Below are 22,846 nucleotides of genomic sequence, written 5' to 3'. Positions count from 1 at the left end.
CGAGTGTGTGACACAGTAGGAGCACTGGTTTTGTCCTCTACAAGTGTAGCTGGAGAGGGTAACGAGAGAGTGTGTCCTGGGGATGATAAGAAGTTGCTGAGGGCTTTTTTTAGCTTGCAGATGAGATTTTTTGAGAGATGGCATGTTGGTCAACACTGCACTGTGTTCTGTATTTCTATACATTAGGAATGGTTCAGGTTGAGGCAAACATAGCTTGAATCACCTGCACCTGTATGTGTAACTAATTCACTTTAGGCTGCATCTTTTTCTTTATGTCTTGCTTGGAATATGGGCCTATTTTTATCTAATGAGGAGTTCAATAAGATCTCCAAAATAATGATTGAATAGGTTGTTTGTCAGTATCACCCATAAGGACCCATATGATAGTTTCGGAGTTCGTGGTACAGAGCGGAGGGTTCTAAAAAATAGCACACACGTCATTATACGTTCACATAAGGCTGCAGTTTCGTTGAATTAAGGCTATGAAACCAGTGGAGTAGGTTTAAGGCAAAAAACGTCCATGTGAGGAGTTATAAAAGACAGTAAAAAATGTACGTAAATGCCAGAATATTAGTTGTTATGAGGGTGATGTGTCTCCCGGAAGTGACATAGTTACGTAAAAATGTGATGCACAATGTGAGGCACAGAAGTTCAGTGATGTTTAAATCACATTGTTTACTTTTGTTTTCACATGGGACCTGATCCCATTCTCCTGGGTGAAAGTCCGACATTCGTTCGACCCGTCCAAATACATCTTCTCTTATCTATACTCTGCATTGCTGTCTTTCATAATTATTAAGGCTAAATATGGATAAATATGGGTTATTTTTTTGCCGCCTGTCTCAGGAGTTAGCAGTCAATTGCTAAGCTTTTGAACAAAGTTATCTTTGCTTTACCTGCATTCTAGTGGTTTTTTGATGAAAAACTTTGAATGTGAAGCAGCTGCAAAAAGTGTTGTCTTTCCATTGACCTGAATACATTAACAAAATAAAAGTAAAATTGTTGAGTTTGTTGAATACCATTATCAATGTGATGAGTGTGTTGACAAACTTTTAAAGTATTTTTTATTGCTCTTTATTCCAGTTTAAGTTTATAAAATATAATGATGCTGGTGTAACTAAAATTACGGAACACCATAAATAGTGGGCCGATAATAGAACATTTATATTATTATGTATTATTATAGCTGATAAACGGCCAATAATACAAAGCCAAATTGCGTTCATTGACTTAAGAAACACAACATCAACACACTCCAATACAGTAAGTGGTGGTATGCACATTTAAAGTACCTTTATAGCACTTAATTAAGATTCTATGAGCTAATGCTCTGTAAAAGCCAAAGTATGTTTTTGAAGTTTTTTTTTTATGTATTTGTAAAAAAAAAGAACCCAAATGTATTTGTGACTGGTTATATGAACAACACAGCCTGTTTTCCCATCAAAAACATCAATACAGGTTGTGTGTACAGGCAGCGAAAAACGAGCTATGTCTCCGTATTTCGCCGTCCGCTGTAACGCGTCCGCTGCCATCTTACTGACGTAGTAGTGATTGACAGCCAAGAAGTTTAAAGGGTGGATTCCCACGTTCAGTTGGGGGATGGGCTGGTGGATGGATTGAACAAGTGGGGAGAGTGGGGTTCGTGTCCTGTGTGAAAACAAAAGTAAAGTTAATTGAAAAACTTTTTACTTTTACTAGAAACTTACGTCTCTTGCGGTAGTCATGTGACCGTTGTAACTACTTCACTTCCGGCATTCACATACATTTATTTACCGTTTAAACTGTCTTTCATGCCTTACCAGAAGTTTTTTTTTACCCTAGACCTAAGGTCAGTGGTTTTACAACATAAATCCACAGATACTGCAGCTTTTTACAACCGCAGACCATACGCCTATGCTATTTTTTAGGACGTGCTGTTGTACCACGAGTTGCGATACGTACCTACGTGCCGTAATTTGTGGTACTGACACACGATCTCTTCTGCCGTTTATGTTGGAGAACTTGTAGGTTTTTTTATGTACTTTACTTGAAAACTGGTTAGATAAACAACAATGTATTTAACATTTGTAACACTTTTGAAACAAAGTAATGCAGTGTTTATAACAGTTTACTAGAATAGCTGAACATCACATTTTCCTATGTATTTTATCAATCTTCCACACAAATTGGCCATTCTGGTGAGTAAAGCACTTACCACTGAAAGTCAGAGTACTTTGCTGAACTCTCTTGAGAATGTCCCTATGCCTTCCTAGTGCTGAGTCGGCAGACTATGATCCTGGAGAAATTATAGTGTCATGTACAGAGTATGTAATGAGGTTTTTCTACTGCGTCTGTGTTATGCACATCCAGCTGTCCTGACTTACTTGTGTGTGTTGTGGGGCTAATAAAGATTTATTTTACACAGTTAGAGTAGGAATTCATTTACAGTTAAGAGTTTCTGGGTATTGAGGACCAGTTTTGAATTGGAACCAGTTCAGAATTTAAGAACTGTGGAATCATAATTATATGCTGACAGTGAAGTGTGAGCCTGCTGTTCATCTTTGGACGTGACAGTGTTTACAATGTGACAGACTGTAGTTGGCGCTCAAAAGTGCGACCAAGCTTCACAAACAGGCTTGTAGTGATACAGCAAAATGTTGTAACTGCATAAAGATAATTACATATACATAAAAAGTCCATCAAACATTACATGGTATGATAATGCTGATTATGACTACAACTAAACAGTAGAATGCTCTGTTGCAGAAAATTAGACTGTAGAACATTATAATAATACTGCATTAAGTCAGCTCAACTTAGCACTACCAATTCATACAATATAATCAAAAAATACCTTGTATTTCACATCCTGACAGATTGACTGATTTCCAGACCAATACTGATATGAATTTACGAGGCAAAAATTCATAGATTATGGCGGCCAATATAATTCATTTAAGAGATGTAATAAAAAATGTTGGTTACAAATTACCTTATTTAAAAAAAAAATCTAAATGAATTAAATAAATAAACATCAGGATTGACCATTTAAAGTAATAATAATAATAATAAATAAATAGTTAAGTAGTACTGTATGTTACATAACCGTCAATTACTAAATATTTAAATAAATAATATATATTTTTTAAAGATACAAACCTAATAGTACTGTATGCTCAGTATCATTGCCGACCATTTGACTGAAGGATACATTTAAAAAGCTATATGACACAATTTCTAAATCATCCTCCCTCATTTTTATGTATTATATGTTCTGACAAAAAAAAGTTTCATATCAGAAAACATGTACACTGTCACCAATAGATATTTGGATGTCTGTGACAGGCCAATATGGGCTGATTAAACTGTGGGTGTTACAAAATAATGGGAATTTTGATTTCCTTTCACACTCAGTGTATGTGCCTGTCCTGGAATTGATTAGCTGAATAGACACCAGAATTGATCAAATCCAAACTATACTGAGTGTGGCACACTGGCCAGACACGGACACAGAAATCATGCAGTGTACAGTTTGATTAAAATTACATGTAAACGTAAGATACATAGAGGGAAGAGGAGAGTACATTTTATATACATGAGGGTGAGCTACATTCATGTTACCTTGCCAGCAATGTGTCCATTGCTGAGGCTGTTTAAGTGCCTGAGAAGATAAATCAAACTCACCTTAACTAGGTCAGACATTTCAACACATTCAAAATAGATGAATCTGTTCCAATTTTTCTGCTCAGGTCTGTTTATTTTTACTGAAGACACTTTACTGAAAGAATCCCTGGTGAAGTCAGTCAAGGTTTTCTCTTTCTCAGATCTGTTTTCTGCACTTCATTTAACATTTTTAAATTATTTGATCCGATATTTGAGATGTACTGAAGATACTTTGAATTTAAACATTTTGAAAAACTTTCATCTTGGAGTTTGATGTCTTAGTTTTTCACCCATGTTATTCTACTTGTTTTCATCAAATCTGCTTTTGAATAATTTATTTCCTGTAGCTGTTCTTGTGCTTTAAATCATAGTTGGAGAGTTGCAACGAACATCAGACTCTTGTCGATTTTATACTTTTACTCCATATGGATACTGGTAAAGTTTTTAAAGAGTCTGAAGTTGAACTTTTTGAAAACTGCAAATACCAAGTCGAAGCGGCACATGCATTACTCTTACCGCGACCTTGTTTTCTCAGTAACCCTCTTCCATTCAGTGATATTGCATCACTATATAGTATCAGGCAGAGAGGATGGTGAGATGAGAAAAAATGAATCAAAACATGCCCTGAATTTCAGAATCATAAATTATTATCAAAATCTGCCAAAAAGAAAATCCTTTGACAAATGGATCCTCTGTGATTGACTGATGTTATATTATGTAACCTTTTGTATTTGTTTCTGTCAGGCTGTTATTGTTGCTAAATGAATCTGGTCATCAGCTGTTATCTGATGTTCTTGCTTTGGCAAAAGGTACTTTTGTACTTGATGCCAATAAAGCGTGAGAGAGAGCGTGATGTGGGAGATAGAGAGAATGAAAAGATATAGAGAAAAGAGATGAAGGCACGTGTGTGTGTGAGAAGTCCCTTACGGCAGAGGATCCCCTGCTCTTTCATATCTCACCAAGCGTGACTAACGCCTGGCTTTACTCTGACACACACACACAGATACAGACTAACACGCACACACACACACAGACAGAAACCAACACATAGACATGTACTACGATGCTGAATCTGCTCCCAATCTAGTCACGTTTCTCCGGCTACGCAAGACTGGCTGACACAGTAACACATGACAGCAACAGTGTGCAGGCGTGTGTGTGTTTCTGTGTCTGTTTCTGTGTTTGTGCATGTGTTCGTGTTCGGGAGGCTATCTGCAGGCACAGTCCTGATTAGGAAGGCTCTGCTTTTGCTAGTCGAGCAAGCAGAAACACACACACATGCACACACTGTGATGTAGAAAGAGACATATTTGGTGTCTCTGTCCATTCATGCATTAATTCATTCAGAGGTGTTCTTGTGCCATGCTAATATTAAAAACGCCAAATATAGGATTATGGCTGGCTGTGTGTGTGCGTGTGTGTGTGCGTGTGAGTGCAGAGGGCAGTAGCAGCAGTGTTGTGACAACAGTGTGAGCCAGGGTCTCTTCAGGGTCTTAGTGCCTGGCCATTCAACCGCTTCTTTCAAGATTATTTTGAGGCATTTCTGACTAATTAGCGAGTCAACAGTGAATGAAAAGAGAGGCTGAGAGGAAACGAAATGCGCTGAAGGTCACGAGACGGGTTCAGATCATCTCATTTTGTCAGAGCGGTGTTTGCTCCCAATCCCAGTCTAAATGAGGTTAAAAGTATGCAGCAGGGGAGGCAGCAAGGGGGAGCACACACAGCCACGTCTATTTGAATTTGCAGGAATTAGCTGATACTGTTCTGCACAGACGTGCTCTCCTGGGCGAAGCAGTCGCCCACTCCCTGCCCCAAAACACAGTTTCAAGAATAGATTTTGCGTCTTGTTGTTGACCAAGATGACAGTCAGTTGCAGCATAGGGACTAATGTAACAACCAGTATTCATTGGTCTTGCTCTGATGAGCTTGCTGTCAGTATGTAGATGTTCAAGCCTGAGTTTGTAAACGTCATGGATTAATTACAAACCTTGAATTAACTGGGGTTAAGTCTTTAGAAAAAGGATGCTTCAAGTGTGACAGGAGAAATTCAGATAGAACAGTGTGTTTTAAACAGTGTGGGACTGAGAACAAAATGTCTAAATTTCTCTCTTGGGGAAGGAGCTTAATTAAGACTGTGGTCTGTATAGTTACTGATATAGAGACATGGGGGAGCTGTGTGATAGATCGCAGAGGGACACTTGTTTCTGTAGTTGATTTAATCCCTAACATTAAACATTACGACTACAGGCCTAATCTACTTATCTGAACACCAAACCCTTAACGTCTTTACCTGAAATCAACCCTTTGACTATTGTGTCTGTTTTGAATTACAAAATGTTCACCATGTCATGTTGGTATCATTTCATTCAGCACAACTTCACCTATTTGATCTGATTATTATTTTTGTTTTTGTTTTTAACTTTGAGTTATTGGATTAACATTTTTTACCCAAGAGGAACAACAGCCAAAAAAAAACAAAAAAACTTTTTTTTACATTCAAAACACAATTATGCTCTATGAAGATTTTGGATGCTGCAAATAACATATAAGAGGTAAAATAAGGACAACATCTAGTTCTATATTTTTATTCTAAATATATTTGACCTTATCTCCGGTTTTACTTGGCCTGTCATCATCAAACAAAAACTGAGTTTTAAGGCAGTTCTTTAGAGGGAAGTATACAGCAGGGCTCCACGCTGCTTCATTTCAATGCTGTGACGTCCTGAAGAAGTCGTGTCCAGTCGGTTAAAGAGGAACCAGCTTTTAATCACCAACTAGGTTGTCAATTACCCCACTGTGACTGTGAGTACATGTTTTGATAAAGTACCCACCCAGGAAATCAGCTGTGGCTTTCTGCTGGCTACCTCAAGAGCCAGCAAGCCAAAAGGTCAAATGTCATATTGATGGGGCTGACTGTGAGACTGTCTGGCTCTCCGTAGGGGAGGTGAATCACTCTCTTCTCTCAGGCTGCCGTCTGTGTTTGTGTGACGGTGGTGTTGGGTTGGCTTTGCTTGTTGAGTTCCAACAACTCAACCTAAACCTTACTCTAGTTCAGAAACGCTGCATTGCAGATTTGACCCACAGCCTGTAAAGACGATAACCCGTAAATCCCACTTACCTGTATAAGTTAATGTGTATAAAAAACAGTATCACTCCAACATCTATGGTAAGAATTCTAACCTAATTACAAGTCATTCAGCTTATTAACGTTATGGTAATAAAGTTAAGTCAAGGAAAATCCAAATATACAACTTCTAGCTAAAATTCAGGTTAACTTGTTTGCCTCATGACATGTAAGTTTCCATAAACGTTATGCTGATTCAAGGTAACACTGTTGACATTTCTGCAAGTCTCAATAAAATCAGTTTTTCAAATTACCCTGATTATATATTTTAAAAAGTTAAGGCTGATGTGGTAAATTTTAAAGCAGTGTAAGCTGGACGACACCAACACAGGAACATCACGGCAGTGTTAGCCTGCAAGCCGGCCCGCTGCTATCCGTCCCAGTGTAGCATGTAGCATAGCTTGTTAGCCTCAGTAGCCTCCACTAGTTTGGTGGCTTCGAGCGAGTTGGGCGTGTTTTGGCCGCCTCTGCTGCATCTCTCTGCCAATTTTTGGATTATCCGGGGAGTTGGGCGGAGTCATCTTTGCTAAGATGGTAAATATGAGAACCGCCCAAAAGGCTTCATTTGCGCTCTTCTGAACCCTATGGTTGTCACAGAGGCTACGTCCACATTTTTATACAGTCTATTAAAAAGACACATCCCGTACATCAGCCTCTTCCCTCCTCTTCATGTAGATCTGTCATTCATCTCCTTTATTTCTCTGATCAGTATGTGACAAAACATTAAATGGAAATAGGAATAATAAAATTACTCCTTATCCAAATGAAATGAGAAGTTCCCTCTCAACCTGTCACTGCAATATCTGTTTAAACATATTAAATCAACAACAAACTATTACATCACAGGGGCTGCGACATAAAGATTACATTATACACCAACGTACAAGTGATTTTTTCGGGATTTTGTCATTCTGTTTTTGTGTCCACATGATTTAATATCTTAAGGGAACCCAATAGACCTCCAGAAATAGACCAGCTGGTGCAACTGATTACATGTCATGTAAAAGTTGCATATGCTATATATATATATATATATACATACACTTGGTTTTCCTGATGTAATAAGTGTGACATTTTCTTTCTGTTTCTTACTTGTTTTGACACCTCAAGGCTTTTATACATTGTATACATTACCAGCCTCTTAGCTGGTGTATCCCTTCACATAGCTGTGGTACAAATGATCTTACTGCAAATCCTTTAAATGGGCTTTTCACACATGCAGTGAACATTCTCGCCTTTATTTGGAGTTAAGTGTCCCTTTAACCTTGGATTAAAGTCAAGCTGTGAGTCTATTAAATGAAATGACTAACTAGATTCTACTGAGATGGGCCGTTTCATGACTGTATGATATTAGCTGTGTGTGTCTTAGCTGAAATTAAACTGTTATCTTGGTGTTGATATGATCAGAGAATCAGCAACCCATTTGTCTCAAAGCTTTAAAAATCCTCCTGGAACTCATCTCTTTTTCTGATTGGTTTACATTGAAAAAAAAATAAAGGATTAAATGATTGTACCTAGATTAACCCTTTTAATGTACTTCTTGCAAGGTGTGCTTTCAGTGCACAGAGGGGCAGTCCTCTCAGCTGCTCTGCTGGCTCAGCTGCACGCCATGTAAGCACAATGTCACAGACTTGAAGTCAGCTTCGGACCCGCCATCCCTCCCTCTTTAGCTTCACTGACTCTCTCCACTTTACGCTGCCCAGTAAAGCAGAAAGAACGATCAAATATTATGTTTAAAAAGATGAAGAGAATTGAGGGAGAGTGCGTGTGAATGTGGAATGAGACAAGGGAGAGGAAATAGTGAGAGTTACTGTAGTGCGAGTCGGAGATGTAGAAGGGAAAGAGGCATGATGAAGGTATAGAGAGATGAGGAGAGAAAGAAACAGCAACTCCCTAAGGCGGGCTCGTGTCTTGCTCACTGTCCTCATTCAGTTTTGCGTCTCATTTTGCCTAAAAACTTCTGTTTCAAGTCTAGTGTGAGTGTGTGCGTGTGTTTTTGTGCATGTATGTACAGTACAGAAAGCTCAGGAAACAATTACTACCATGCTGGGTGTACACCTGGACTGCCCCATGTGCTTGCACACAAAAACTGTACGATAAAAACATCTCATTACACACGCATGCACGCATGCACACACACACACACACACACACACACATGTACAAACACACTCAGCTATGCTCTTTTATGCTGCTAGCAATTTTGCTCTAATCCTTTCTTCTTTTTCAGCCTGACTAAATCTTTCCTGCTTCTGAACTAACACTGTCGCTTCTTCTGTCTGTTCTTTCTACTCCCTGCCTATACCTTGTCTTCCCCACCACCTCCTCTGGCACTCTCTCTTCCTTCCTGTCCTTTACCATCTGGTGTTATCTCCTCCTCCTCCTCCTCTTTTTTCGCTATAGAAGTATCGGTATCACGAAGAGGACGGGGCGTCGCCAGGTGCCCCAAAACTCCACCAACACCCCTGCCATCATCACCCAATGGGATTAGCCAGAGAACTGAGGGACGGAGGGACCTTGGGGAGGGATGGAGGGACCTTGGGGAGGGATGGAGGGACCCTGGGGCGGGAAGGAGGGACCCTGGGGCGGGAAGGAGGGACCCTGGGGCGGGAGGGGAGGGAAGGGGGGACCTGGAGGGAAGGGGGGACCTGGAGGAGAGAGGGAGGGAGCGCCGGTACCATGGAGAGGGAAAGGGAACGATCACTCGGGAGGGACGGATCTCTTGGCCGCCACGGTGACCTGCGGGGTGCGGAGCTGGTTCAGGTGGCGGAGCGGCAGCTGTCTCAGATTCAACACGTTCACGGATACGTCACTCACACACACATCACGCCCGCTCAGGTAACTAAGGCTTCGGCCCTTTCATCGGCATGCACACACATTTTAGTGACTTTGTCAGTCTGTTCCCCCTCACATCTGCACCGTCTACCTGCATGTCTCTGTCAAAGAAACACACGTATGGCTCCGGGCGACATCATGTTCACCCGAGAGATTAGCTCTGTCTGTCAATTCATATGTCAAAATATTTGACAGCTGTTGACAAATGTATTTTGGGCCAGATATTACTGCTGTTCTCTGAAACCTTTTGGTAATTTTGCATTTTGAATGGCCCAATAAATTATTTTTGAGCTCATACATTTTTGAGGTATATTCATACATAATTGAAGTACAATGTCTTATAAATTATGAAACATATATTCATTGAAACAACAGCCCGGTTTCCCCCCTTTTAACAAGCTATTAATATTGTAAACAACCTTTCAACAGTTCCAGAAGAATATGACAACTTGTTACTTGTTTTTGATTTGTTGTCTTCTGCAAATCAGTTTGAGAGTGATAGTATCTTCTTATCAACAACCTTTCATCAAAATTATTTTACATTATGAGGGAAATGTAGTCGGTGCCTGGAGGATGTTTGGTGTGAAGGTACAAGCTGCAGAACTTTGGCACCAGAGCATTCACATGCCACATATTTAGGCTAGTCTCAAAGAAATCCAGGCCCAAAGTATCTCCACAGCACTGTCAGTGCAGGAGAAAGGCCTGGCTTTACCCATTAATATTCTGCTATCAGGGGAAACTCTGGTATGTTTGTATCTCTTAAACAGTAGATAGCAGATATGGTAAAACGGAAGGAGAATACCACATAAACTCGCAGTAAATGCCAGGTTTATACCCACAAAGTACTTCACAGTTTACCTCAGAAGCTGAATGTTTAACTGGGAGTCTCTTGAATGCTTAAGTTTAAAGAAAATAAACAAGAGCAGTGCAGAGCAGTGAAGAGTTGTTCTGAAACATTGTGTCCATCCATAGATGTCATGGTAAGCAAGAAGAAATTCAACAGCCCTTTTTTTTGGGTAAATAAATCACATTTTAAAGGATATTGTCAGATTATCGTTATCGAAAAACTGAAAAAAAATAATCACAATTTTTTTTTTGCCCATATCGCCCATCCCTACTGTTAACTTTCTCTATATTCAACCAAAACAAATCTTTCATTAACCTTATAGACTGCACTGTCAGTGCCTAAAGTCATGCTTTATATGCTTTGAATAGGCATTGTATTAAAATTATTGAAATAGGAGCAAAACAAATCAAATACGTCATTATAGATATTTTGCAATTTAACAATTAACAACTAACAATATTGGTTTAATATTTTGATAGAGACAATGTAATCTGGGTTGAATTGAATTTCCTTCAAAATGTATTTGTTGTTGTTAAATTCATAGTAAATAGATTATGTTTCGATTTTTGATGTAAATTGAATTATGGATTTTTCCTTTACATTGACTCTAAAATGACTCTAAAGTTATCTGGGAACCTTGGGCTTTTGAAACCTTTTTTCCATGCCGCTGGATAAATTGCAATATTTTAATGCAGACAAGCCTAAATTAAGCCTGTTTGTCATAGTCCCTGAAAAGATGACATGATAGAGATAAAGGATTTTCAGCCAACAGCAGTGAAAGGCTTCATATCTGTTTGGATTGTGTTCGCTCTGATATTAGATTGAATACCATCAGCTTCTATTTTGACGTTTTGGCTTCACACAGTGTTGGTCAAGATGGCAGAGAACCCTCCTTTTTAAGTTCAGACAGAATTAAGTAGACCTGTTTCAATATGGCTCCAATAGGTCTCTTTTGAAAGTACTTAGAAGTTAAGGATACTGGCCTAAATTTCCTTCCATGCACAGAGGCTTTCTTTGTACCATGAGAATACTTTTGCGGAACTGTGCATGCAGGGATTCAGTCGAATCCTTGCCCCATTTTTTAGTAATGAGGCCCATTACTATCTCTGCTCTGCACTCGGTCTGTGTCTGTCTGGCTCCCTCTCTCTTTGTCTCCCTTTCTTTTCCCCCTCTATCTTTCTCACACACACTCATAATGGCCTAGCGTAGCCGGGTAATCTTTTTATTTTGGTTGATTGGGCTCTATCTGTCTGCAGATTAGTGCTTACATCACTCACCGCACACACTCTCTCAAATGCACACACTTGTTTCCCTGCTGCACACTGAGTCCCCAACACACACACACACACATTGTACCTCATAATGCTCCATCATGTGTTATCTTCTTTTATATGTGGGATCTAATAAAAGCCAGCACATCGTCCATTAAAATAACATAACAATATGCAAATTTAGAATATCGAATTATTCACTATCACATTGAGTTACACTATGAGCAATATTGTGCTGAATTTGCACCTAGAGGTGCAAAAACTTGGGTCACTGGGGCAGTATTTACAAAGGTACAACAGTTGTACCCTTGACATTGGCTTATAGGAACATAATGTACCTTTTTGGCCCTCAAAAAGATACATAACATGAGGTTCAATATTTAGCCCTATCAGAAATAGGGGCACGGTAGGTGTCTGTGTCTGTTCCCAAAGGTACAGTTTACATCAATGTTCCCCCAAGGCACGGGTAGGCAACCTGCAGCTCTGGAGCCACATGTTCAGGCCATCTGCAGTGGCTGCCTGTGGCAGTAAGAATATTTTTTTATTTTTTATTTTTTTTATTCCCTACATTTTCATTTTCATTTATCATTGGTGTAGGCCCAAAACAATTCATATTCTTCAATTGTAAAATGCGTAGCTTATACACTGCATTAAACATTTTTTAAAAACATTTTAGTCGACTAAAATGTGCACCATAGCTTAAGAAAGTCTTAACCTCTAAATTCTGACTTCAAGTCTACTTTTGAGTTTCTGTAGACTCCAAATCTCCTGAGATATTTCTTTGGTGTTCAGCCTCTCATTTATATTTGGGTCCTTGCTGCATTCAGCCCAATATTATATTAATAAATGATTAATGTGCTCTGTTAGTAATGTTAACTTACACTTAGTAGTCTTATCTTCATTGTAAGGCTCAAAAAAAAGTTTGTGGCTCCAGTCGAAACATTTGTCTCTTTTTTTCAAATTTTTGGACCTCAACTAACTATGTGCACTTTTTTGAGGGCCCAAAAGGTACATATAGTATATGTTCTATAGCCTGTTTCAAGGGCCCCAGTGACAAATAATTTAGTGCCCTAAAGGTACAAATAAACTACATTATTTCTGACAGTGTAAATGGTAGTATGAAGGTGATCAAGGGCCACAACTCAGTGGTTTTCCTCTTGATTATGTGTTATTCCTATAAAGAAGATGCTTTCCAGTGATTTTAAAACAGCTGACAGACATTATAAAATAAAATTTAAAATGGCTCAGGATTCCTCCGCTTCTCTGATTTCCTCTCATTTACATCATCTTGTGTCTTTTCTTGTATCATTTTCTATACTGCTTCTTTGTATCACCCCCACTAATATGTAATTATTTCTAAATGATGTCATGAGTGATTATTAGTTAGTGTATTATTTAATGAAATCAACCCCAGTTGTCAGTAGCAGAGAGAGAGAGAGAGAGAGAGAGAGAGAGAGAGAGAGAGAGAGAGAGAGAGAGAGAGAGAGAGAGAGAGTGTGTGTGTGTGTGTGTGTGAGACGACAGCCTTCAGCATGCTGCATGCAGTCAGAGCTGAGGAGTGTTTATAATAGTGGTGTGTCAGTTCCAAGTCATGATACACTGTCATTCATTTTAACTTGTGCTGACTGACAACTGAGTCAGTGCAGAGACAAAGTTTGTCTGCTGGAAAAGCTTCGGACATAACTGAAGAAGTAAATTTCAGCTGTGTGCAGTGAAGGAAATGTTGGTGTGTAGCTCCACCTTGTGGTTGGACCAACACCTACCTGTCACTTCCAATCCATAAACATTTCACTGTTGAAATCACTGAGGGGCCATGCCAAGCCCATATTGGGTTTGATATTGATAGATGGAATGATTTGTTTATCTTTGTATCCATCCACCCCTCCATCCATCAATAAATCTTTCCATCAGTGATCGCAGTTTACTGGTTGACAGCAATGTTTAAATGCGGGTTGTCTGTGGAAATACAGCTTAATAGTCTTAGGCTCTAGTAGAAGCACTGAGGTTTATCTCCACTTCATTGACAATCCGCACCAAGACATCATCATCATAGACTATATGCAATCTGTGATGAATCTGTGGTGAATGTGTGTCATTGCTGCTTGTGTGTTTGGGTATTCAGTTGGGCTGAAATAAAGATTTCTTTAGTCGATTAGTCATTTTTTAATTTTGTTTTGTCGTCATGCTGATTGACTTGTTAAATCATGAGCACATTTCTGGTAAACACAAGATTTAAAGCGGTGCTTTTGCATGATTCTTTATTGAGAAACTCAGTTTTACAGAACTGAGGATTAAAAACACTGTTCAATTAGTTGACAAAATCTGTTGCATGTTAGTCGACTAAAAGTGTCAGCCCAAAGTGTCAGCCCATAGTATTCAGGTTAGAGAACTCCTCCTTGTGTGTGTGTGTGTGTGTGTGTGTGAGTGTGTGTGTGTGTGTGTGTGTGTGTGTGTGTGTGTGTGTGTGTGTTTCTGTGTGTGTGTGTGTGTTTCTGTGTGTGACCACAGGTGCTGGATCTGGCTAGCTTCTGTATGACAGATGGACCTGCCACCTTGTTCTCCCCATGTACATGTTCCCTTTCTCTCTCTCTCTCAGGCACACACACACACACACACACACACACATTTGTGTAACTTCTCAGTACATCATATGAATAATTCATGCATAAATTATATCTTGTGTTGTGCTGTAACATATAGATTTCATAATAGTGTACTGAAAACTCACTCAGCAAAGACAAAACACAATAACAAGCTACATATTTGATCTCAGTTTTCCCAAAAGAAAAATATTATATCATAGAAATGTGTAATTTTCCAAATAAAATTTGACATTTTTTTCTTGATTGCACTCTGGCTCGTTAAGGTTAGACTGAAATGCAGTCACAGCTTACCATAGCCTAACCTAACTTACTGTCTTTTTTCAACCTATTTTGCTCTACCTCCGAAATTTTGATCTTCCAACATTTTAACAAAATAAAGCAGTAGCAGAATTCAATGATAACAAGAAAAAAAATAACACTTGATAAACTAGTCTTGCTAAAAATTAATTAGCCAAGCTCAGATTGTCCAAACACAGACTACAGTGTCAGATTTTATCTTATGATTACTATTTTTTATTTTTTTTTACCTAAAATGTATGTTTTACAACTCATATAGTACGCGGACATAAAGTAGGCAGTGTTTATCTCATTCTTGCATCTATGTGCATCATATACACATTAGGTAGATTTACGCTGCCTGCAGACACCATGATCATGTCACCTATCCGACGTGAATATTAAGTAGCCATGTGGAACGCGCAGTCTTTTCACAATATGATCCCATCAGACCTTATATCTACACTGATTAACCAAAATCGGCACCTATGCACAGTCCCATTATGTTTTACAAACATTTGTAGTTAACTAATTAGGTTGTTTATGCTGCATTTTGCAAGTTTATTGAAATTGATATTAATATAGATATTAATTAATTATCATGAGAAAACAATCTTTGTTATATCGAGATAATAAGTCGTCATCACAAGATAACGGTACATAAAAAATAAAAAAAATCATTTTTAAAATTTTTGAATTAGTATCATTTGTTATTTGCACAGACAAAAGATGTGGATGTGAATACTGTGATTTGCTTACACATCTGCATTGTTTCCCTTGGCTTTGTAAAAGTGAGTACAGATATATGATATATAACTGTGTTACACTCAGGCTGGCACATGTGCAATAATCCGACTGCAGAGCCCATTAAATATTAGTATGCCACACTGTGTGTGTGTGTGTGTATGTGTGTGTGTGTGTGTGCTGCACCGTGCTGAGCTCTGTCTGTACATCGTAGGTAGAATCTCCTGAGGTTCCCTTTGATGACGAGGCGTGGCCTCACCCAGAGGGAGAGAGGCTGAACGAAGTCCCAGCCCCGCCTTTCTCCTCCCTCTATTCACACAGCCACGCCTACTACCAGGTAACCTTTTAGCCCGCCGCATGCTTTCACAGCTTTGTTTGTTTGTGACACGATGTTGCTTTTCAGTCGTTTTTTCTGTCTGAAGTTCAGTTGATATGAGCATGCTGTTAGTTTGTCTTTCATTTCTTGCAATTTTTGAGACTGTGCTGATATCCCAAGATTCATGAATCTGTGGGAATTGTTGCACTGGTTGAAATTCGCAGACATTATCCCTCGCCATCTCATAGAAACATTTTAAAGTGTTCCATGTAGCATTTTAACAGGAATAAATAGTTAATAAGACAGACAACCTTAATAGCACACTCTTCCTCTGTGCAAATGGAGCCAAAGTGCCAGAGGTTTCAGTGGCAGATGGTGCAAGGGACTGAAACTGGAAGAAAAATAACTTCCAACATGTTGATATTGGTACAAAATAACTGGAGGCGAGGCAGCCAGAAGGGAACAGACAAGTTTAAATCATCTTGAAGAAGCCTCATGGTTTAATTGAGATACCATTAAAATGTGAAACAAGATATATCTGCAACATTCCCTTTGTTTGTGGTATAATTACCTTGCAACTTAAGTCTTTTACAAGCATATGCTCATTATGCGGACATAAAAAGTGCTACATGTAGCAACTTAAATAAAAAACAGTTTCACAGCATGCTCACTCTTTGTTTATCTAAATAAAAGAACACAAATCGAGTTCACTGTATCACAAGTCAGAACCAAAACCGAACTGTTTTGTTCTTATGGTTTTGTTTCTTTAAGCACAAAGCATGCCAGTCCTTATATTGTTTCTATACTATTATTCTTATGCAAAAGTTTGTGGATTTTTGTACTGTAAACATAGTCTGAAATACAGTACCAGTCAAGAGTTTGGACACACCATCTCATTCAATGATTTTTTTTTTCAAGGCTAATACATACTCCGCAAGAACAGAGACATTTTGTTCTCCCTCTCAGGGGTGGGGAAGAAAAAAGGTGTCATTCTTGTCTTGCAGACCTGGGAGAGAGAACACATTTGTCTGTTCTTGACACATCTGGGCAGAACTTTTTTCTTGTGTAGTGTCAAACTAGTGTGATTGGCCAGAAGTTTGAATTTGAATTTGACGTGTGCTACATTGGGAGGGCCTGATGAGGACTTCCGAAGAGTTCTGCACTCCTGAAGTATGAACTGTCCTGTCCAGAACTAACTTTGTTTTTGTTCTTGCCACCTTGAGAAAACAATCAAGTTTCTCTGTTTTTGTGGAGTATGTATTGGCCTTAACACTTTTTTGTTTACTACATAATTCTGTATGTGCTCTTTCATAGTTTTGATGTCTTTAATATTAATCTACAATGTAGAAAATATAATAAAAATAAAGAAGAAACACTGAATGAGAAGGTGTGTCCAAACTTCTAACTGGTGCTGTAGATGTGATTACCCAAGGAATATGTGATCTGATTCTGATTGAAAAGCATCAGAAAGACTTAAACTGAAACCATTTTCTCTTCCATCTCTTCTGGTCATATGAGTTTAGATGTAGTTGCAGTTTGTAAACTCCAGGAGGCAGTAGAGGCAGAAGAATAAAAACCATAGTGTATTGTCTATGGTTGCCTTCACAAATCAAGATCAGACTGAACTAAACTGCTCAAACTGTTTAACAGCACACATTATGACTGAATGATGAAATATTGCTGGTGAACAGACTCAATAAATGAAATAGCAATATTGTTATATTGTTATCGTTACTGACATGTTAGACAGTTTATGGTATATTAAAGAGGAAATGCAGGCTACAATGCAGCAGTAAAATTGACTTTTGCTTTAATAACCCCTGACAAAATGTATATCTACTGCAGAGACTGAAGGAGAAGAAACAATTTTAAAAAGTCACTCGCTGTCTTTCTATTACACACGAACAGTGAGACACGCATAGGCCACTCATAGACCTTTACTGGCTTTTAGTCATTAAGCTAATGCAGATAATTAGGAAGGAAGAAAAGACAGAGAGGGCCAGGGAGCGGCAAGCGATGGGGTAAGGAGAGAATTACAGGCAGACAGACGCGGAGACAGAGGGCAGATTTGTTGCTGGATGTTAATCAACCTGTCACTCAGCCACATCGCTCCTCCTCAATTAATCTCCTTCCCCTCCTGCTGATACAGTAATAGAAATTAGGAGTCAGTAAAACCTTAACTCTGCATTTACTGTAAGTCTCACAGGTATATAGTGATTTCTGCATCAGCATCGGGGGCACAGGGCTGAATAGACAATGAAGCCAACAGTGCATTCAAAAACGTTTTTACAATTCTTCTTTATTGATTAATTTGTCCACTTTAAGGGAGAGATCTGGCTTGGATTAATGACCCATTGTGTCGATCATCCAAATGTTTTAATGGTTGATAAAACTACAGCATGCAACTAGTCTAAACTTACCCATGGGAGTATATTTATTGACATATTTTCAGCTGAAATATGCAACCTTCCATATGATATCATCCTTATATAAGAGCAAATATGGTGACACATATCGTGTTGCCTTTATTTGCTCCATCTCTAAAGGAAAAGTAGTTGCAAATGTTTAATAACTGATATGTTGGCCATTTTGTGGGCTTTGGAAACTGATATTACCATTTTTTAAATTGATTTGGCAATAGTGTTAGCAGTCTATTTAGACATTTAGCACATACAAAGTAATTTTATCTTTTTTTTTAATGATGGAAGTGCAATATTCCATCTTCTTCTACTCTGTTTTGATCTCCTGTGGGGAAATATCTGGCTGTTAAGCTGCAAAAATGCTTCACTATGTTTACCAGCTAGTTGCTGACTTTGTCTGTCAGCAGTTTGGTGTTAAACAGGTACTGTACTGCCTGATGCAGACGAAAAAGAAGATGCTATGACAGAAGGGAAAGTGAACCAAAACTGTGAAGTTGCTCCTAAACAGCTGAACAATGACATTACAAAAAGTAATATGACCCATTGTCATTCTAGAAATATTGTGAAATAGTTAAAAGAAACTCCCAGCCCACCCCTAAGCATGAACGGAGGCTAAATATTTAACCTGGCCTATTGAGTGCTTTGCTTGCTCTGCAATGCTTTATGTCAAGTCCTCTATATCTCCAGTGTTTACCCAGGGAGCTTGACATAGCTTTTCAAAATGGTCCTTACCAGAATCTGAAAGGGATCTAATGGAAGGGCTGGGGGAGAGCCAAAATGGTTAGGAACCACTGGAATAGACCGCAGTATAGATCTGCATGACGTCTGCTTTACAGTGCTTCTAGATGCACAGGCATCTCTTTATTGTTGTCGACAACACAAAACTTATTTCAGTTTTATTGAGAGCCATGTTAATGTTAAAAGTGAGCTAACATGATGTGACAGGGCAATAGCAAATGCTTGTTTACCAAAAAGTATGTTAATACTTCAGTTTTTTCTCCAACACCAATTCCTAAAAAGTTGGTACGCAGTGTAAAACATTAATAAAAAATAATGCATCAAATTCAGTGGAATTGGGGGTTGTACTTCTTTTACTAACAAATAGCTACAAAATCTAATCTAAATACAGACAGACTTAAAATCAGTAAGGATGAAGCCTCAAGTCTGTATTACAGCCAACTGCATTGTTAGTGGGTTACAGGGTCAGGCTGTCTGGTGCCTGCTGAGCAGGTATCGGAAATAGGTTGTGGCTCAATCTGTGGTGGGACCACAGCCAGGGCAGGAGAAGGAGCAAATAATTTGTTTAAAAAAGTGAACGCAGCATTTGTATGCTAGGCTATCCATCGGCGGCAGGGCCTACCTGTAGAGGATGGAAGGGCAAAGTTGGCTCTCCCAGCAGTCGGACATTAAACATGCATGATGTGTGCTTTTATTTAATTGGTCCTGAAATATTAATAGAGCCGGCATTCACTGGCTGACATTTTACTGGAGAGGGAGAGAGAGAGAGAAGGAAAAAGTGAAAGAGAGAGGCACAGGGTTAGTGGTGATATAGACAGTGTGTCACTGAATTGTTGCTGTGTCAGCTGACATGTCAGTTTATTGTATTTTTTGTCATGGTGGCTAGCTGCAGACACACTGGTTGTTGAGGGTGACTGGCAGATGCTAATGATATGGTTCCAGTTGTAATTTATGCTAGCCCCGATGATAGCTTCTTACTGTGTGTTCACACTGAGGGCAACGTGATTGATGTCTTGCTATATCCCTAGTTATTGTGGGCGAGAAGCTCGGGTTGCTTCAGTGCTGTGTTCTACAACCGTATAGTTATACAGCACATGTGTTGGTTTACAGAGAGTGTTTGTTAACCAGGAAGCAATTTTTCAATATCCTACCGTTAACAGCTCAATGCTTTTAGCCATGCCAGCTAACAGATTCTCACTTCCAACTCGTCACATATGGACACTTTATCAGGACCCTTCTGCATTTTTTTTAATGCACACCCCTTTAGCAACAGTTCTGGATGTGCAGGGTGGTCCAACAGGCTTCAAGACGTGGTTAACATTGTAAATTCATACAAAACTACTTGGCTATGTTTAGTCAATATTATTACTTAGTAGGGTTTAAGAAAGTAACATGATTTGGGTTAAAACAAGTGTGATTTTGATGGTTTTTACCCAGGACATGAACAGCAGTTTCCTGGGTGAAAGTCCTGTGTTTGTTTGACCCATCCATCAAACTCCACCGTCTCCCTAAATGGACTTTCTTGCTCTTTATACTATGTCATCTGACAAAGGACAGGCAGCCCTGCACATCCAAAATGACATCAGAGGGGTTTCCTGTGCATTATTAAAAGACACAAGTTAGGAGTGTGAACTAGTTGTGTCAGCATAATGATTTTCGGGATGGCACTTACAAATTATGTTAAACTGATGTTTTAAGAAAAAAATCTCTACAACTATTCGATGGACTGCCATGAAATCTTAGCTTTTGATAAAAGTGTCTGCTAAATAACATTATAGATTGTAGAAATTTGGTGTAGACATTCATGTCCCCTTGAGGATGGAATCAAATAACTGAACTGTTTACTTTTCACATAGCAACATTATGAGGATACTTTCAATGTTTCCAATACTTTGGTTTATGATCAAATACATGCAAAAACTAATGACCATCAGTCTCAGATGTACTTTGTGTTTAGTGCTAAATGGCATGCTAACACACTAAACTAAGATGATGAATATGTAACGCATCCCCACGTTAGCATTGGTACTGTTAGCATGTTAGCATGCTGATGTTAGCATTAAACCTATTTAACAACACTAACCTAAGTACAAGTACATTTTTAACCTAAGTACAGGCTTGGGGTGGCTTTAGTCGCTTACTCTTGTTCCATTTTGCACTTTTGTTTTTGGCTTGAATTATAATTCCCTGCAACACTCAATTCTCAGCGACTTTCTTGTGGTGTGGACATATGGTTGAAATGATAATGTAGTAGCAACTTTGTGAAAAAGGGCTGTTAATATCTGCAGCCTTTGTAGTCTTGTAGCAGCTTGGCTGGTCTGTAGCTATTTTATATTCAAACTGTTAAGTGTTAGTCACAGGAGCCCTTTGCAAAGCCGATCCAAGCCAGATTAGGTCCACACTGCTCTGAAAAACACTCTCACCCACTCTGTTTCCCTGTCACATAGGCAGGCAGTTTTCTTCATATTAGGTTATTTAAAAAAAAGCATAAGAAATCTCAGTGACATCTCTTCAGATCTTAGCAAACAACGCATTAGTCAGCCAGTACCAGGTGTATTTCAGGACTCAGAAAGCTGTTGCCATAGATACAGTTCCCAAGGAAACACAGGAAGAAGCTGTGACAGGGGTCCTGCTCCACCTGTGGCTAATCCTCAGGGAGGCTAAGATAGCTGTGTAGGCTAGCTGTACACCTCAGACGCTAGGGGGATACTGCTGGAAATAGCTTGGTTTAGTTTGTTGTAGTGAGCTAGTAATTGCAGCAAAAGCCACTCAGAGTTACCTGACTGATGAAGCGAGCTATAAGCCCAGCTGCTCTTTAACTTAGCTTTCCTCTGGCCCTGACATACTAGCTTGTTTACTGCATGCTAAAGGCCTTTAAACCATGCTTAGGGGATGCTGTGAGGACACTTGTTAGCCCGGTTGTCGACTTTCTCCTCTCCTTTTCCCCCGTCTTGTCTTTTCTTTTATCCCAGCTGGTGCCCAGCAACAGCCTGTTGTTTTCCATTCTGGAGCTGCGTGCTCTATGCGTGTTTGTCTGCATGTGTGTGAGTCTGCATGTGTACATTTGTGTGTGTGTGTGTGTGTGTGTGTGTGTGTGTGTGTGCGAGAGTGAGTGAGAGTGTGTGGGAGAGCTGGGTGCTGCAGTGTCCGGAAACAGCCTCAGGAGAAGATCTCTCTCCTGCACACACACTCACAAATACATATGCAAACATACACGTAGAAACAACCAACATATCAAATGATGCATGCTTGTACTTTGACACTCACTTAGACATACAGACACACACACAGACATTAAAAGCATACATACAGTGCTTCAGTGTGAATTGTTGTTTCTCTGTGAAACTGGGTGAACATCCCTCTCTTATTTAACTCTTGCTTCTCTCTCTCTCTCTCTCTCTTCCACACACACATACACATACATGCACACACCTGAGCACACCTACACACACAAACACACTTATCTTATCTGTCTAGTCACAGCGAGCATTCAGTTTCTACCTTGGAATTCAGCTGTTTTCTACCTCGTCTCCTCCTCAACCTGCAACAGGCATCATTGCATTTGTTTGTGTGTGCATGCATGTTTGAGAGGGTGTGTGTATTTTTGGGGGGTGGGGGGGCTGTTATGTCATTGGCTGCTGAGATGTAGGGGCGTGGCTTGTTCTAGTAATGATATCTGACAGAGAGAGAGAGAGAGAGAGAGAGAGAGAGAGAGTCAGAGAGAGAGAGAGAGAGAGAGGGAGAGAGAGAGAGGCGTCAGGTTGCAGCTCCAATAAAAGACTGGAAAAGACAATTTGCTGAAAGACAGACAGACAGAGAGAGGGTGTGGGGTAGGTAGAGAAAGAGAGGGAGAGAAAGAGAGACTGAATAATGTACTGTACTGAGTAAGAGAGACAAGAAGAGAGAGTGAGACTTGGAGCGACATCACAGATGTAGGAGGGAGGGGAGGAGAGACAGAAGAGTTGCAGAATGATTCTTCCAACCATCCTCCTACTTCAGATGCTCTCCTCCTCGCCTGCATCCTTCCACC

General features: G+C 39.4%; 1 protein-coding gene across 4 annotated transcripts in view; it reads left to right on the top strand.

Moving 5' to 3' along the window:
* LOC131977322 (discs large homolog 1-like protein) overlaps positions 1–22,846 on the top strand; it is a 120,193-nt gene that overhangs the window by 23,042 nt on the left and 74,305 nt on the right. Inside the window, exons 5-6 of one of the 4 annotated variants that reach the window (XM_059340558.1) lie at positions 9,170–9,604; positions 15,557–15,679. The exons of 1 other annotated variant lie outside the window; for it this stretch is intronic. In XM_059340558.1, the coding sequence (XP_059196541.1) occupies positions 9,170–9,604; positions 15,557–15,679 (558 nt within the window). Of the gene's footprint in view, positions 1–9,169; positions 9,605–15,556; positions 15,680–22,846 lie in introns of those variants that run through there. 2 more of the 4 variants (XM_059340560.1, XM_059340562.1) reach the window with 2 other exon arrangements.

Source organism: Centropristis striata, chromosome 9 (assembly GCF_030273125.1).
Source record: "Centropristis striata isolate RG_2023a ecotype Rhode Island chromosome 9, C.striata_1.0, whole genome shotgun sequence".
NCBI classification, from domain to species: Eukaryota; Metazoa; Chordata; class Actinopteri; order Perciformes; family Serranidae; genus Centropristis; species Centropristis striata.
Note: the sequence above shows the minus strand (reverse complement) of the source record. Positions and strands in the feature narration are given on the sequence as shown.